The following is a 13,757-nucleotide window of genomic DNA, read 5'->3' on the forward strand; positions in this document are numbered from 1 at the left end:
CGCTAAGCCCCGCCCCTTTCCGCGCTCCCCCCCCCCCCTCCCGTCTCTGTCACCTTGTGGGGAGTTCAGGGCCCGGAGAAGGTAGACGAGAGGTGGGCTGCTTTTCTTTTTCTTTCTTTTTGTAATGTAATTGAATATTTTAAAGTACACGGTAGACTTCTGGCCTCCAGCTGCTGATGTAAAAAAATACTTTTGTACCTATTTAAATGAAAAATCCTTATAATAATCTAATTGAGATAATATCGCAATAAAGGTAATTTGGGGACTTTGGATGTGACGTTGTAAATGTATTCCTTTCCTCCACTTATACCACAATAGCCCCATTCATCAGCAGTGCACTTGATACATTAAAACACAATGTAATGACATTATGACGTGTTTATTAATGTGTTCATCAACAAATATAATATAGCTTTATTTTGATTGCTGAATGATTGATAACATAACGTGGCCCTTTACACACATCACATCTTAAAGTGTGTTAGATAGAGCACTTATCAAGTGTGTAATACATTATGTACTGACTGTTTATTGACGTGTTAAAACTGAAGTGTGACACAGAATGTTGATTTAATAAATGAATACATAAATACTCCCAGTTTTTGTATCGTCCTAAAAATGTTCAACTACAATATTATGAGTAAAAGTTATAAACAATGTATTAGATGCTTCTGCAGGCTGAGCAGGGGGCTTTACTACACGTGTCTCTCCCTGCACTGAGCAAGCAGCTTTAATACTCTCCACACATTCTGTCTCGTCTTTCACCCTCAAGTCTTCTTTTTTTTCTGCGGTGAGGAGCAAAAACTGCAGAGCGCCGGAAAAATAAATAAATACTACAACAAAAGAAGTCCGATGTAATGTTCTCTCTCATTGAGCTCTATTTTTTCCACAGCGGTGGAGGTCTGGGCACGATTAGAGGCTTCAGCTGGGCCTCCATCCTGCCGCTACACCCACGAGGTCACGTGGTCCACACGTGGAGCGGTGACGCAGTTGATTGGCTGTTAGATCTCATGGAGCTTATGGTCAAGGACTTGTTGAAACTGTTGATTTATAATGATAACACAACTTGAGAAACTTTCCTGCTTCCGTCTGACATGTCAAACACTTAAATGTGAATATGCTGCCCCCTGCTGGTCAAACCGGGTTATTACAACAGCTCAGGGGAGGGTGGGTGCGAGAACACAGATTTTAATTCACTTGTCTACGCTTCTATTTATAAGTGTTTTGGCATAATTATGCGACAATAATTATGAGGGAATTAGGTAATGCCTCAATATTAGAAATTACAGTCTTAGAATTATTACAAAGAAATGTTCCCCTGTGGATGAATACCGTATCTATCTTTGCTAATAATGTCATAATTATGCTTTTTTTACATAATATGGCAGATAACATGAGAATAAAACACCTCATAATGTAAAATGTGGGTGCTTTGTGTAGCTTTATAATTTGCATAGTAATAAGGAGACTATTTATTTCTCATAATATTTACATACTTTGTCATGAGAGAAAATATTTCATCAGGAAAAAGTATGACATTTATTTTTTAACTAATGACAAAGCATCTAAACATTTTAATATATTAGAAACGTTTTGGAAATTCTATAATTATCAGATGGGTTTGCTTCATTGTAATAAGTGATGGACTTTTATTACCTCGTCTCAGATAATGCTTTTGTAATTATTACCCAGGAGCCTTATAATAAACTATCATTGTTTACATTATTTTGTACCTCATAATTGTGAGATAGTGCCTCACATATATAATTGTATATCTCATGCATTTAACCCTCCTGTCGCCTTAGGGTCATTTTGACCCGATTAAATATTTAACCCTCCTGTCGCCTTCGGGTCATTTTGACCCGATTCAATGTTTCACCCTCCTGTTACCTTTATATTTACTAACATATTTTACCCTTTGGGTTCAATTTGACGCCAGCAATTAAAATCTCCAGAAAATTATTAGAATTAATATTGTTTTCCAAGTTTAAGTGTGAGGCACTTTATGTTTGTTTGTTGACTACCGAAAGAACACCGACATTAAACATTGAATGGGGTCAAATTAATCCTAAGGCGACACAAGGGTGTAATATTGATTCGGGTCAAATTGACCCGAAGGCAACACAAGGGTTAAGAAACTCAAAATTCTGAGACATTGAGCCCAACTGTAATAATTATGAGACACATTTCCTCATATTTAAGTAATTGAAAATCTCTTTAGTTTCTCAATTATTTGTATCACACACATATATTAGATACATTCACTAAATAAAGAAATATTATTAAATGATCTCATGCTTAATACATTTTAATTGGCAGAAATAAAGCAGCAATAATAAAACAGTTAATATTTAACTCCCGTTTCTCATATTTCTGACCAAGGATACACACATATCAAAATATACAATGTCTTTTCTTTCCCTCTCAAATCCGATACATTCGTAAAAAAAAAAAAGGTGCGAGAAATTAATTATGAGCTAAATAAATCAATAACTGTAATTCCGAAAAATAAGAAAGATATTTTATTAAAGAATTATGTACAATAATTACAAATCTCGGAAATATTATTCAAGATCTGTACCCAAAAAAAAAAACCAAAAAAAATGAATCTCTGCGGAGTGAATTTGGTCAAAGCGGTCGTCACGAGCAACGCAAAGAGTCCAGCGGCGTGCGTCATCGTTTATGTCCAGACTCCATTAAGACCCGCGCGCTGTTATTAAACCGAGGCTCTAATGGTGGAGCTGGCACGGTACTGGTCTGACGGGGATCCTGAGCAGAGCCCCGGCTGCTGGTCACATGATTCATTATCAACAGAAAACACACAGTGGAACAAACACTGTGCTTTCCTCTCTCGTACCGGCCATCAGAGCCACATTTCAACGCTTAATGAGCAGGAACGTGACAGACGGTCACACTGTGCATTTGAGTTTGTGGAAATTCAGTTCAGAGCTTAAGTCTCGGGAGCTTTTGTTCGTATTGACGACGAGTGCTTAAACTGGATCAGAAGACTCTTACGCATATATATATATATATAAAAATGTGCAGAGTGCACAGGAGTAACTGGCCAATAAGGTAAACACAGCTGACATTTCAATACCAATACATGTGCAGAAAGAAGGAACCACTAGTTTTTGTTTTTTTGGCGTAAGCTTATCAGTTGAAACTGATTTACATTCAGTTGCGGTCAGGCAAAGTGTGTTTGACAGGAGGCGCGTGTCTGTGTGTGTGTGTGTGTGTGTGTGTGTGTGTGTTTTCCATGTGATCTCCTCAGACAGCGCTTCCATTCAGTGCGCCGTACTTTAGGCCCATCGGGTTGCTTCTGGAGAAGCGGGCGTCTTGTTGCGGGGTGCCAACCTCAAACACTTCGTGGATGGCTTTTCGGAAACAGTGGAAGTTATACTCTATCAGACCTGCAGGAGGAGGACAGAGGAGTCATTTAAAGTCATTTAAACCCGCCAAAACGTGAGGAAATAAACTCCCTCATCTCCAGCATCGTACTGTAAAGATCCCCGTCCACACGAAAACCGGCAAAACAAAGAGAGGAGAGTTTGATATCGACATAAATGTGTAATTGGCGGTCCACTGTTGTAGTTAATCTATAATAATGCTGCATATCTTTTATAAAATAAAGTGCTTTGTTTTAAAAAAAAGTCACAAATTGCAGTAATTAGCAACTGTAACTGTGCAATAATTGTATTGAAGTAAAAAGTACAAATTATATAGCGGCATAAAATAACTTGAAAAAACAAAACAAAGCATTAATTGCGTGTTAATAACAACACTGATGTCGACTATTGAAATTAAAAGTTGGTGACGTTGGAAAAAGGAGCAGAGAGAGTGAGCTGGAGTTTGTAAATGCTAAATCTAGCGTGAAAGTTGCCGAGTCATCGACACTGAGCGCCCCTCCGAAGCCCCCAAAACGTGCAGACGGACGAGCAGGTAGGTTTATTAAAATCCTGCGATACCACAATCCTTTCTTCTTTGTTCAGAGCATTTGGTTCATCGATTCAGAGCATCAGAGGATTTCAATCCCACATTCAGGACGTCCCGCGGCATCAAACCCCCGGTGCACTGGTGCCAACTCCCCCGTTCATGAAACCCACTCACCTTTTCTCTCAAAGCTCTCCTCTCTGAGGATGCACACGAGAGCGAGGAACTTCGTGACCTCCTTCAGATAGAGCACCGTGGTGTTGTTGAGCTTGATGATGGCCATGGACTCCTTGTCGTAGGCGCAGCCGACGCCGTCCTCCATCAGCCTGCCGGAGGAGAAGAAGACCGAGCGGTGCCGTTAAGCCTCACCGACTAAAGAGGACGCGATGCCCGCCGGCGCTTTTCGAGCCGACGCGATCCGCCTCACCCGTAGATGCAGGACACGTCGATGACGACGTCGATCATGTCGCAGCAGAGTTCGTAGGACTGCATGTCCACGGGGGAGCTGTCGGTGGCGATGTAGATCTTGCTGACCACGTCGAACAGGAAGGCTTTCTCGATGCCGGAGTGCTGCGGAAAACACCCGAAGAGACGGTAAAAAAAGAAGAGAGAGAGTCGGTACCCAAAAGAATAAAAAAAGGACACGTTAGAGACTATTTATTTAGCGTGGTTAACGTACCGATATGAAAAGGTTCAGAAGGTTCTCCAACGTCGGCAACTGAGGAATGAGCTTCTGGACGACTTTGCTGAAGGCCTCGAAGATGGAGTGGTCGTAGATGCTGGTTAGGTAGAAGCTGAGAGGGGGGGGGGGCAGGGGAGGAGAGTTAGGACACCGCAAAAAAGACACCACTATAGATTTCCTAAAGAATAAAGGAGACTAAAAACAACCTGGATAAACAGCTTGTTTTGTATGCAGCTGTTATAACATATTGGGGTTCATCTGAAAGTTGTGTCAACTCGTTTTTAAAAAAGTTGCTCCGACAAAGTGAAGGAAACCCGAGGACTGAGCGATAATAACAAAGAGATCTTTCATGTCACAGTTTTCACAGACAATTAACATTACAAAACATAGATGAGTGCAGCTTTAAACAGGTTCCCCGATAAGATATTCAGATCATTAAACACAGCATTAAATAACTTTAATGCGTCTAAAAGAGGCAGTGAGGTCGGCCTGAGTGTCCGCAGCTCAAGCATCCGACCTGTGCAGACGTGCAAGAGGCTCACCTGAGGTGGAGCTTCTCCAGGCCGGCGTCCGCCAGGTCGTCGTTGGCTCTCTGGTGGACGTCTCTCTGCGTCTCGATCTTGTGGTCGTCGGACAGACCGTCGACTTTATGGATGAACACCTCGAAGTTGATGTCTGGATTCACCCTGTAGGCTCTGGACACGGTGAGGTGTAACCGGCCGAGGGCCTCGACGTAGTCGTCCTAGCGAGAAGGGAAAAGTCCCGCGTTCATTCGTCTCACACGGGTAGCGATTAGACCACAGTCGTCTTCTTGAGGTCCAACCGGTGTCATCCTACCTGAGCGTCGATGACAAAGATCAAAGCGCCGGTCCCGTTGAAGATCATCTCGCTGTCGAAGGAGGGGTCGAAGAAGTCCACCTGGCCGGGAAAGTCCCAGATCTGGAAGTTGACGAAGGAGGTGCTGGAGATGTCGTCCTTGTAGATTTTGTTGGTGCTCTCGAGAAACAGCGTTTCATTGGGGGACATCTTGTGGAAAACCACCTGGTCAGAGGAGCGGGAGGATTATTGTCACCGTTATAGTCACACACCTCACCCCACGCCCATATGTGTCTCCTTTAACGGGAGAGTTCTCCCAAAATAAAAACAACAAGTATCCTCCCACTTGTTGCGCCACTTATTAATCTAGATTGTTTTTATGAATTGCAGAGTGTTGGGAGACGTCAACCATATTGATGTCAGCCTTCTCTCGAATGCAACGGGACTATGTGGCACAATTATGCAACGCCTCGTTCTAGAAATCATGACGTGGCTCCTGAAAATAATCCGCAGACCGTGTGGTGAGCAGTTTCATGTAGGAACTGGAAAGAGACACGTTGACAGCGGCTGCTGATCAACACTTATGGAACAGCCCCGCAGGAAAAGGTGTTGATTCTATTTCCCTGTCTTCGTGGTTTTAGTGGCATTGGAATTTCATCGGGACAAAATAAAAAGTGTTTTATCAATGAGGGCAGATCAAAATATTAATTCAATTCAATTCAGTTTATTTGTATAGCCCAATTTCACAAATTACAAATTTGTCTCGGAGTGCTTTACAATCTGTACACATAGACATCCCTGCCCCAAAACCTCACATCGGACCAGGAAAAACTCCCAAATAACCCTTCAGTGGGAAGAAAAGGGAAGAAACCTTCAGGAGAGCAACAGAGGAGGATCCCTCTCCTAGGATGGACAGATGCAATAGATGTAATGTGTACAGAAGGACAGATGTTGAGTTAAAATACATTCAATGAATATGACAGAGTGTATGAATAGTTCATAGTAGGCATATTCCACGATGGAGACCTCCACGATCCATCAGGCAGATGGCGGTGGGGAGGAGGAGTGGGCGGAGTCTCAACAGTGGGCGGAGTCTCAACAGGAAGAAACCTCTGAGCATTTCATTACATCACATGTCATTTAGCAGACACTTTTATCCAAAGCGACTTACAATAAGTGCATTCAACCCAGAGTACAAACTAAGAACAAGAATACAGAAAGTAACATTTCCTCAACATAGTCGAACTACAAAAGTACCATAAGTAAGAGCCATTTAAGTGCAAATCTGTGTTTTAATCCAGATATAGTCGCAAAAGATGTGTTTTTCATTCTCTAAATGGCATGTTGTGTAGTTGGATAACTGGATCTGTGAATCTTCATAGACATTACAAAATTAAAAAGCTCGTTTTGCATATTACTCTCACACAATCACTCACATCACAGACAGGATGTAAAAGGCAGGCTCGTGAACACACAGCTGGACACTGTGTTCATGCACATCCTTCTGCTGTCCGCGTGTTTTAGGCAGCTTACCTTCTGGATAGAAGACTTCCCGCTGCGTCGCAGTCCCATCAGCAGGATCCTCGGCTTGTCCGCTGACGCTGAGCTCTCCTCCATGTCGGACTCCTCCACCCCGTAGCCGAAACTTTTAGGAAACGACCCCTCGGCATCGTAACTCTCTGCTAACGCGGGCTCCTCGTACTCGATTGACATCCTGCCCTTTAACTACCGGACCCGCTTTGTCTCTGTAACGTAGTCACACTCACCGGTAAAGTCTTCCGGGTTGTTGTTGTTGTTTACTTCTCTTTTAAGTGTCTAAATACCCCCCGCAGGAATGTTGTTTCTTTCCACCAGGAGCTAGCATGGCTAGCTACTTAGCTCGCAGCTGTAGGCGTGGTGTTAACATGTTAAAGGGTCACGTGACGCCGCGACGTGTCCTCACGGGGTTCGAGATCAAAGATACCGAGAGGTTAAGTAACCACAATGTCGTGAAGGTATTACTTCAGACCGGCGAACACACGGGATTAGCCAGTTAGCTGATACAACAAGGCGAGTCCCAAGACAGACGTGCCCGCCTCTTGAATCTGATTGGCTGTCGGCTCAAAGCGCAGTCACGTGACCGACCGCCCAACGAAACAGAAGCCGGAAGAACACAAACAGTGAGTGGTTGTTTTTGGGGCATTCAACGTTATCGGTATGCTGTATTTAACATAAATTAGACTAAATGAACCTAATGTATTAATATTATTTTGATTTTAACATTATCCAGAGCACGAATATGAGACTGCATGTTTTGCGAAGTTATTAATTCCTTTCATGTCCCCCTCCTGGATTGGTGAACGTTAGTCTGCGTGCTCGAGCTCACGTCCTCGTGACTCGGTGATCTTTGTCTTCAAACTATTTGAGGGTCTTATTTTTGTCAACCTTGTTGTTTTGCCTCATGCAGTCACGATGACGAATGAAGCGGAAGTGATTCAGTTTAGTGTCTGTTTTCTCTCACGTGACTGTTTCAGAAGCAGCGCCTGCTGACTGCCATTGTTATTGTAGTGATGCAACTTTATATTTTTTATATCTATATTATTAGGGCAGGCAGAGACAAATACAAGGAACAAGGTGGACAAAAACTGCACACACAATACTATTTTTATATTAAATGCTTTATTAAAAGAATGACTCATTGAACTAAAATCAGCACACATATATTTTGATTGAATAGTGATTGATATGATCATTTAATGGGAGGAATAATGAGGAATTCAGTTGTTGCAAGACAGATGAATAGACATAATTAAATAATTAAAGCTGTATATTAATAATAAATAACTAAAGTAAGAATATAAATAAAACTACAGCAGAGCATATGCATTTTCCAGGGGAAGATACATTGTGAGATTAATAGCAGCACTGTTTACAGCACTGTCATATGAAGTTAACCATGTGCACCACACTGATACATTTATTAAACTAGAACGGGCACTCGGTAGAGCGCATACCTTCGCATATCACAAGATTGGGCATTGAATTATGAACATTTTGGCATTAGTTGCATGCCAATTGGACAAAAATGTATCGTGCTATGGTAAAAAAAGAGTTTGACCTTGACCTTTGACCCGATTGATCCCAAAATCTAATCAAATGGTCCCCGGATAATAACCAATCATCCCACCAAATTTCATGCGATTCAAGAACATTTTGACCTGTTCATGACCTTTGACCTTGACCTTTGACCCGATCGATCCCAAAATCTAATCAACTGGTCCCCGGATAATAAACAATCATCCCACCAAATTTCATGAGATTCGGTTCAATACTTTGTGAGTTTTGCGAATAACACGCATACAAATAAATAAATAAATAAATACACGGCGATCAAAACATAACCTTCCGGCATTTTCAATGCGAAGGTAATAATGGTACTTAGTGGTTGTCTGTATCTATAGTTATATTTCCTAAATAGAATTTAATGCATGACTTGAGATATTTTATAAAATTAAAGATAATCTGTATACATGTTTAAATTGAACTTTATTTTTAAATTGAAAATAGATTTAGTTAATCTGTGATGGCTCACGTTGTTTAACTCTTGCAGAGTCGTGTCTTGATAAAACAAAAGCACACTTTGACCCCCGTGTGTTTGTTTCAGGATCCAAGATGGCGGCGGCCCTCCTGTGTTTCCTCCTGGCTGGTCCGGTGCTGCTGGCTGCTGGCAGCCCAGTTCATATCTCCAACAATGGGACCGTACCACTGGTGCTGTGGCATGGGATGGGTGAGCCAGTACACTTCCTCTTCGATCGAATGAAAAATATGAACAAACCCATTTATGAAGACTACGAATATCTATTTCACCCGTTTAACATTGTTTAACTGCGATGACATTTTCTGCACTCTATAACACACACGTTACACTTGTAGTGGGAGGATGCTCATTGTAATTGCATACATGTAGAAAATACAGCCATCACATGGGGAAGTGAAAAAACTAAACCAAAGCACATTCTCTTCTTCAACAACATGGTGTCTGTATTTTATACATTGAGAAATGTTGACGTCAGCCATAAATTTCAGGGAAAAGGAGCCTTTGTTCATGCACGTCCTCCTTTGATAAGACTGCTGTTGGTCTATTGGTTTTATTTCCGTCAATACATCCAATGAACAGACAAAACACAAACAATTATTCAAACAGGAATACAGAGTGCATTTAGGAGTCTGATTAACGCTCTTATGACGACAGCAGAAAGGTGTATGTTGGACTAAAATAAGAAACAGGGAGACGTGGGTATGACTCGTCATCGTGCTCATTTTCAGGTTCATCCTTTGTATTTTGGTCATGCCTATATATATATATTTAAAAAACAGCGTGGCTCATTTGATGTACGTTTTGTGTATTTTTGGACACAAGTGGAGCTCTGAGTTAGTCAAGTTTAGCGAAATGGTTGAAATGATAACAGGAGTAAATGTCGGCGTGTCCACCAGGCGACAGCTGTTGTAACCCGCTCAGCATGGGGTCCATAAAGAAGATGATCGAGGAGGAGATCTCTGGCGTGTACGTGCTCTCGCTGATGATCGGGAAGAATGTCGCCCAGGTACTCGTACATTTACCGCTTCTGAAGGGTAACCGTTATCTTTGTGTCCTATCGTTAATTCTTAATGCCAAAATGGGATTTTTATTTGAACTTTTCAACACACAAGCAAAGCTTCATCAACACTCAGTGAACACAGGAATTGAACCTCCATGTGAAATATAGAGCACGTGATATTCTCTGTCAGGGTCGACAACAACATCAAATAAACAAAGGGAATAATACATTTGTTTGAATCATTTCGTGAATACATTGTTAAATAATTTCAATTATTGCAATGAATCTTAAATCCTACATAGACCTTTTATATTATATCTGTTCTGCGCATTTAACTTGTAATGTCAAAAGTTTGGGGTCACCCAGATAATCTTGTGTTTTCCATGAAAACTCACTTTTATTTATCAAATTAATTGCAAAATGAATATAAAATATAGTCGAGACATTGACAACGTTATAAATAATGTTTTTAATTGTAAATATTAATGTTGTTCTTCTTGTGGCTCAAAGGAAGGCCAGTTTTATAGCTTCTCTCAGCAGAATAACTGTTTTCAGCTGCGCTCACGTTAAAAGGGTTTTCTACCCCTCCGTTAGTCTTCTAAGGCGATAACACTATGTACCATTAGAACACTGGAGATGGGCCTCTATACACCTCTGTAGAGACTTCATTAAACACCAGAGAATAGCCATTTACCACATTAACTATGTAGAGAGAGTACTTATGATTAATTTAATGTTATCTTCATTAAAAAAATAGTGTTTTACTTTGAAAAAGAAGGACTTTCTAAGTGACCCCAAACTTTTGAATGGGAGTGTATATATGTATGCACCATCCATATGTTTGTGTGTGTGTGTAATGTCTCGAGCGGAAAGGCAACTAAACAAAAAACAGTTTCATTACTTTAAAAGATACATCAATTCGCTTCCTGCCATTCTCCTCTCTTTCACTCACGCACGCACGCGCACACACACACACACACACACACACACACACACACAGTGCCACGCATGTTGCACGGCGTTGCGCGTGAACCATAACCGTTGATTGAAACGTCCACGTGACGTGTGCGGACTCTTACATCAGGAGGAGCAGTCGCTCTTCTACAACTCCAACTGTGTCATTTCAGTTAAATATTCAGAGCGCGACTCTGCTTTGATCCACGCCGCCTGCGACCTCACCTCCCCGGCTCTCCTCCTCCTCCCCGGCTCTCCTCCTCCTCCCCCGGGGCGCGCGCGCTCTTTTTGACTTCCTCGAATCGGTCCGTCACGCGCTTCGAGCTTCTCATGTTTGTTCCCGTTGTGACAGGACATGGAGAATAGCTTCTTCATGGACGTGAATGAGCAGGTGTCCGCGGTGTGCAGCCAGCTGGCCCGGGACCCCGAGTTGAAGGCCGGGTACCACGCCATGGGCTTCTCCCAGGGCGCGCAGTTCCTGTACGTGACCGCGACACGGTGAGCTCCTCTGGACCAGAGGACGCACGCGTTGATTCTACCTGCTTCCTCTCGCCCCGCCCCCCTCACGCAGGAGAGCCGTGGCTCAGCGCTGTCCCTCTCCACCAATGAAAAACCTGATCTCCGTCGGGGGCCAGCACCAAGGTGCGTTCAGGGGAAAACCGATTAAAAAACGCATCAATGAGCCTTCAGTATTTCACTGGATGACATGCTCCTTCATCGTCTTTTGAAAAAAAAATCAAACTGTATTTCTTGTGATTAGTTTTTAAAGATTTTTCATCTTCAAATACTGTGTGTGTGTGTGTGTTATTTTTTTTTTTTTTTAAATCCTCAGGAGTGTACGGGCTGCCCAGGTGTCCCGGAGAGAGCTCCCGCATCTGTGACGCAATACGCAAAGCTCTGAACAGCGGCGCCTACACCGACATAGTTCAGAAACAGTGCGTCTCTCCTCCTCTCTCTCTCTCCCGTTATCTAGCCGATGTGTTTCGTGGGCCTGATGTTGGTGTGTGTGTGTGTGTGTGTGTGGCCCTCAGCTTGGTGCAGGCCCAGTACTGGCACGACCCCTTAAACGACGACCTGTACAAGAAGCACAGCCTCTTCCTGGCCGACATCAACCAGGAGAGGGTCAGTAGGCTGTTGACTCCAGAGAGATACAACTGGACCCGACTGGGAAGACAGGAGATCCCACTATAAGGGCCCCGATCAGGGACAAGTGATCAGTGAATCCCCCCCAAGAAATAAAGTCAAGCAGCACTAATTGGAAGAGAAGTAGCTGATGCCAAACGAGTAGCAGAGGGAACTCATTGGGCATAGATTGGTGTAGAATTAAATAATTTGGACTCAAGACTAATTGCAAAGCATCACAATCACAATTAGCTAATGAATTCCAGTAGTAGTTTGACCAAATAAGGGCATGTTAAATTAATTGACTTTTTTTGTGGGTTATTTAAAGGGGACATACCGTGCTCATTTTCAGGTTCATCCTTTGTATTTTGGGTATGTATATATATATATAAATATTAAATACATATAAAATATACATATATAAATATATATATACAAATATGTATTATGAATATAGATTTATATATATATACATATAAATATATATATAGTATATACATTTATATGAATATAGATTTATATATATAAATAAATATATATAAATATAGACTTATATTTACATGGATTTATATATTTAAGTAATATTTTACTTTTTAATTTATTTTGTATTACAGGTCGTAAATGAGACGTACAGGAAGAATCTTCAGCTGCTGGAAAAGTTTGTCATGGTCAAGTTCCTGCAGGACACGGTCGTGGATCCCGTTGATACAGAGGTACACACGCGCACACACACACTAAATGATCTACTCTACAGGACCGTTTCACTGAATATAAGACGGCTCCATCACAAGCCGACCGTCATGACTCTTTTTGTTGCTGCAGTGGTTCGGCTTCCTGAAACGCGGCCAGGCCAAAGAGACTGAAACGCTCCAGGAGAGCGCGCTCTACAAAGAGGTAACGCTGTTTATTGATGATGAAATACATGCAGCCGACAGTGTGAGGAAGCATCCTTCACTTCTATCATAGGAGCAATAGTGGAAAAGTAATGCAGGTCAAACTACTTTAAAGTACGAAAAAGCAACAGTACTCATTAGAGTAATAGATTTATATGCATTAATGTGTACATGTCTTTAACGTTGGGGCTAGTTTAACTATTGTACACGTGGTTTTAATTGGTCGTCTCATACATGCAGGACCGCCTCGGCCTGGCAGAGATGGACTTGGACGGAAAGCTGGAGTTCCTGTCAAGCGAAGGAGACCACCTGCAGTTCACCAGAGAGTGGTTCAACGCCAACCTGCTGCCTTATCTGCACTAACACTCAAAGGAAAAAGACTTAAACCATTTGGCTTCAGGTGCAACACAATGTCAAGAATAGAAAAGCTCAATAACCTGCACAGGGCTGCAGAAAGCACATTTATTCCTTTTGCACTGATCACTAGGTCCATACTTTGAATTATTCATGCTGTCATACTTATTTCATCTTTTGTTCTGTCCATCCTGGAGAGGGATCCTCCTCTGTTGCGCTCCTTACGGTTTCTTCACTTTTTCCCCCTTCTATTTCTAAGGGAGCTTTTCCTGATCTGAGGTCAAAGGTCAGGGATGTTGTATGTGGAGACTGTAAAGCCCTCTGAGGCCAATTTGTGATATTGGGCTATAAAAAATAAACTGAATTGAATCACTTGTAGCGTGTTGTCATTTTGCAATGGCAGCCATTAGTATTATAGTTTCACTGCAT

General features: G+C 42.0%; 2 protein-coding genes across 2 annotated transcripts; one reads left to right on the forward strand and one right to left on the reverse strand.

Annotated features, from left to right (window-relative positions):
- Positions 1-2,292: 2,292 nt before the first annotated feature.
- rragcb (Ras-related GTP binding Cb) lies at positions 2,293-7,446 on the reverse strand. The gene is made up of 7 exons (XM_056425987.1): positions 6,962-7,446; positions 5,450-5,653; positions 5,155-5,354; positions 4,610-4,724; positions 4,358-4,500; positions 4,108-4,256; positions 2,293-3,410 (listed from the first exon to the last, which is right to left on the reverse strand). Exons 1-7 carry the CDS (start codon positions 7,139-7,141, stop codon positions 3,268-3,270), a joined length of 1,134 nt encoding a protein of 377 aa, XP_056281962.1. The 5' UTR covers positions 7,142-7,446; the 3' UTR covers positions 2,293-3,267.
- Positions 7,447-7,498: 52 nt separating this feature from the next.
- Positions 7,499-13,702, forward strand: ppt1 (palmitoyl-protein thioesterase 1 (ceroid-lipofuscinosis, neuronal 1, infantile)). The gene is made up of 10 exons (XM_056426115.1): positions 7,499-7,587; positions 9,072-9,194; positions 9,902-10,011; positions 11,312-11,439; positions 11,531-11,601; positions 11,792-11,894; positions 11,991-12,081; positions 12,696-12,794; positions 12,904-12,975; positions 13,215-13,702. Exons 2-10 carry the CDS (start codon positions 9,080-9,082, stop codon positions 13,335-13,337), a joined length of 912 nt encoding a protein of 303 aa, XP_056282090.1. The 5' UTR covers positions 7,499-7,587; positions 9,072-9,079; the 3' UTR covers positions 13,338-13,702.
- Positions 13,703-13,757: the final 55 nt, after the last annotated feature.

This window comes from Pseudoliparis swirei, chromosome 1, assembly GCF_029220125.1.
Source record: "Pseudoliparis swirei isolate HS2019 ecotype Mariana Trench chromosome 1, NWPU_hadal_v1, whole genome shotgun sequence".
Classification (NCBI taxonomy): domain Eukaryota; kingdom Metazoa; phylum Chordata; class Actinopteri; order Perciformes; family Liparidae; genus Pseudoliparis; species Pseudoliparis swirei.

What these genes read in the sequence shown, in the direction of transcription:
- rragcb (XM_056425987.1), bottom strand. Translation starts at nt 7,141, where the DNA reads ATGTCAATCGAGTACGAGGAGCCCGCGTTAGCAGAGAGTTACGATGCC. An exon ending in TCTTTGTCATCGACGCTCAG is followed by an intron (nt 5,355 to 5,449) that starts GTAGGATGACAC and finishes CCTTCTCGCTAG; the next exon opens with GACGACTACGTCGAGGCCCT. An exon ending in GGAGAGCTTTGAGAGAAAAG is followed by an intron (nt 3,411 to 4,107) that starts GTGAGTGGGTTT and finishes CTCCTCCTGCAG; the next exon opens with GTCTGATAGAGTATAACTTC.
- ppt1 (XM_056426115.1), top strand. Translation starts at nt 9,080, where the DNA reads ATGGCGGCGGCCCTCCTGTGTTTCCTCCTGGCTGGTCCGGTGCTGCTG. An exon ending in TGGATCCCGTTGATACAGAG is followed by an intron (nt 12,795 to 12,903) that starts GTACACACGCGC and finishes TTGTTGCTGCAG; the next exon opens with TGGTTCGGCTTCCTGAAACG. An exon ending in AGAGCGCGCTCTACAAAGAG is followed by an intron (nt 12,976 to 13,214) that starts GTAACGCTGTTT and finishes TCATACATGCAG; the next exon opens with GACCGCCTCGGCCTGGCAGA.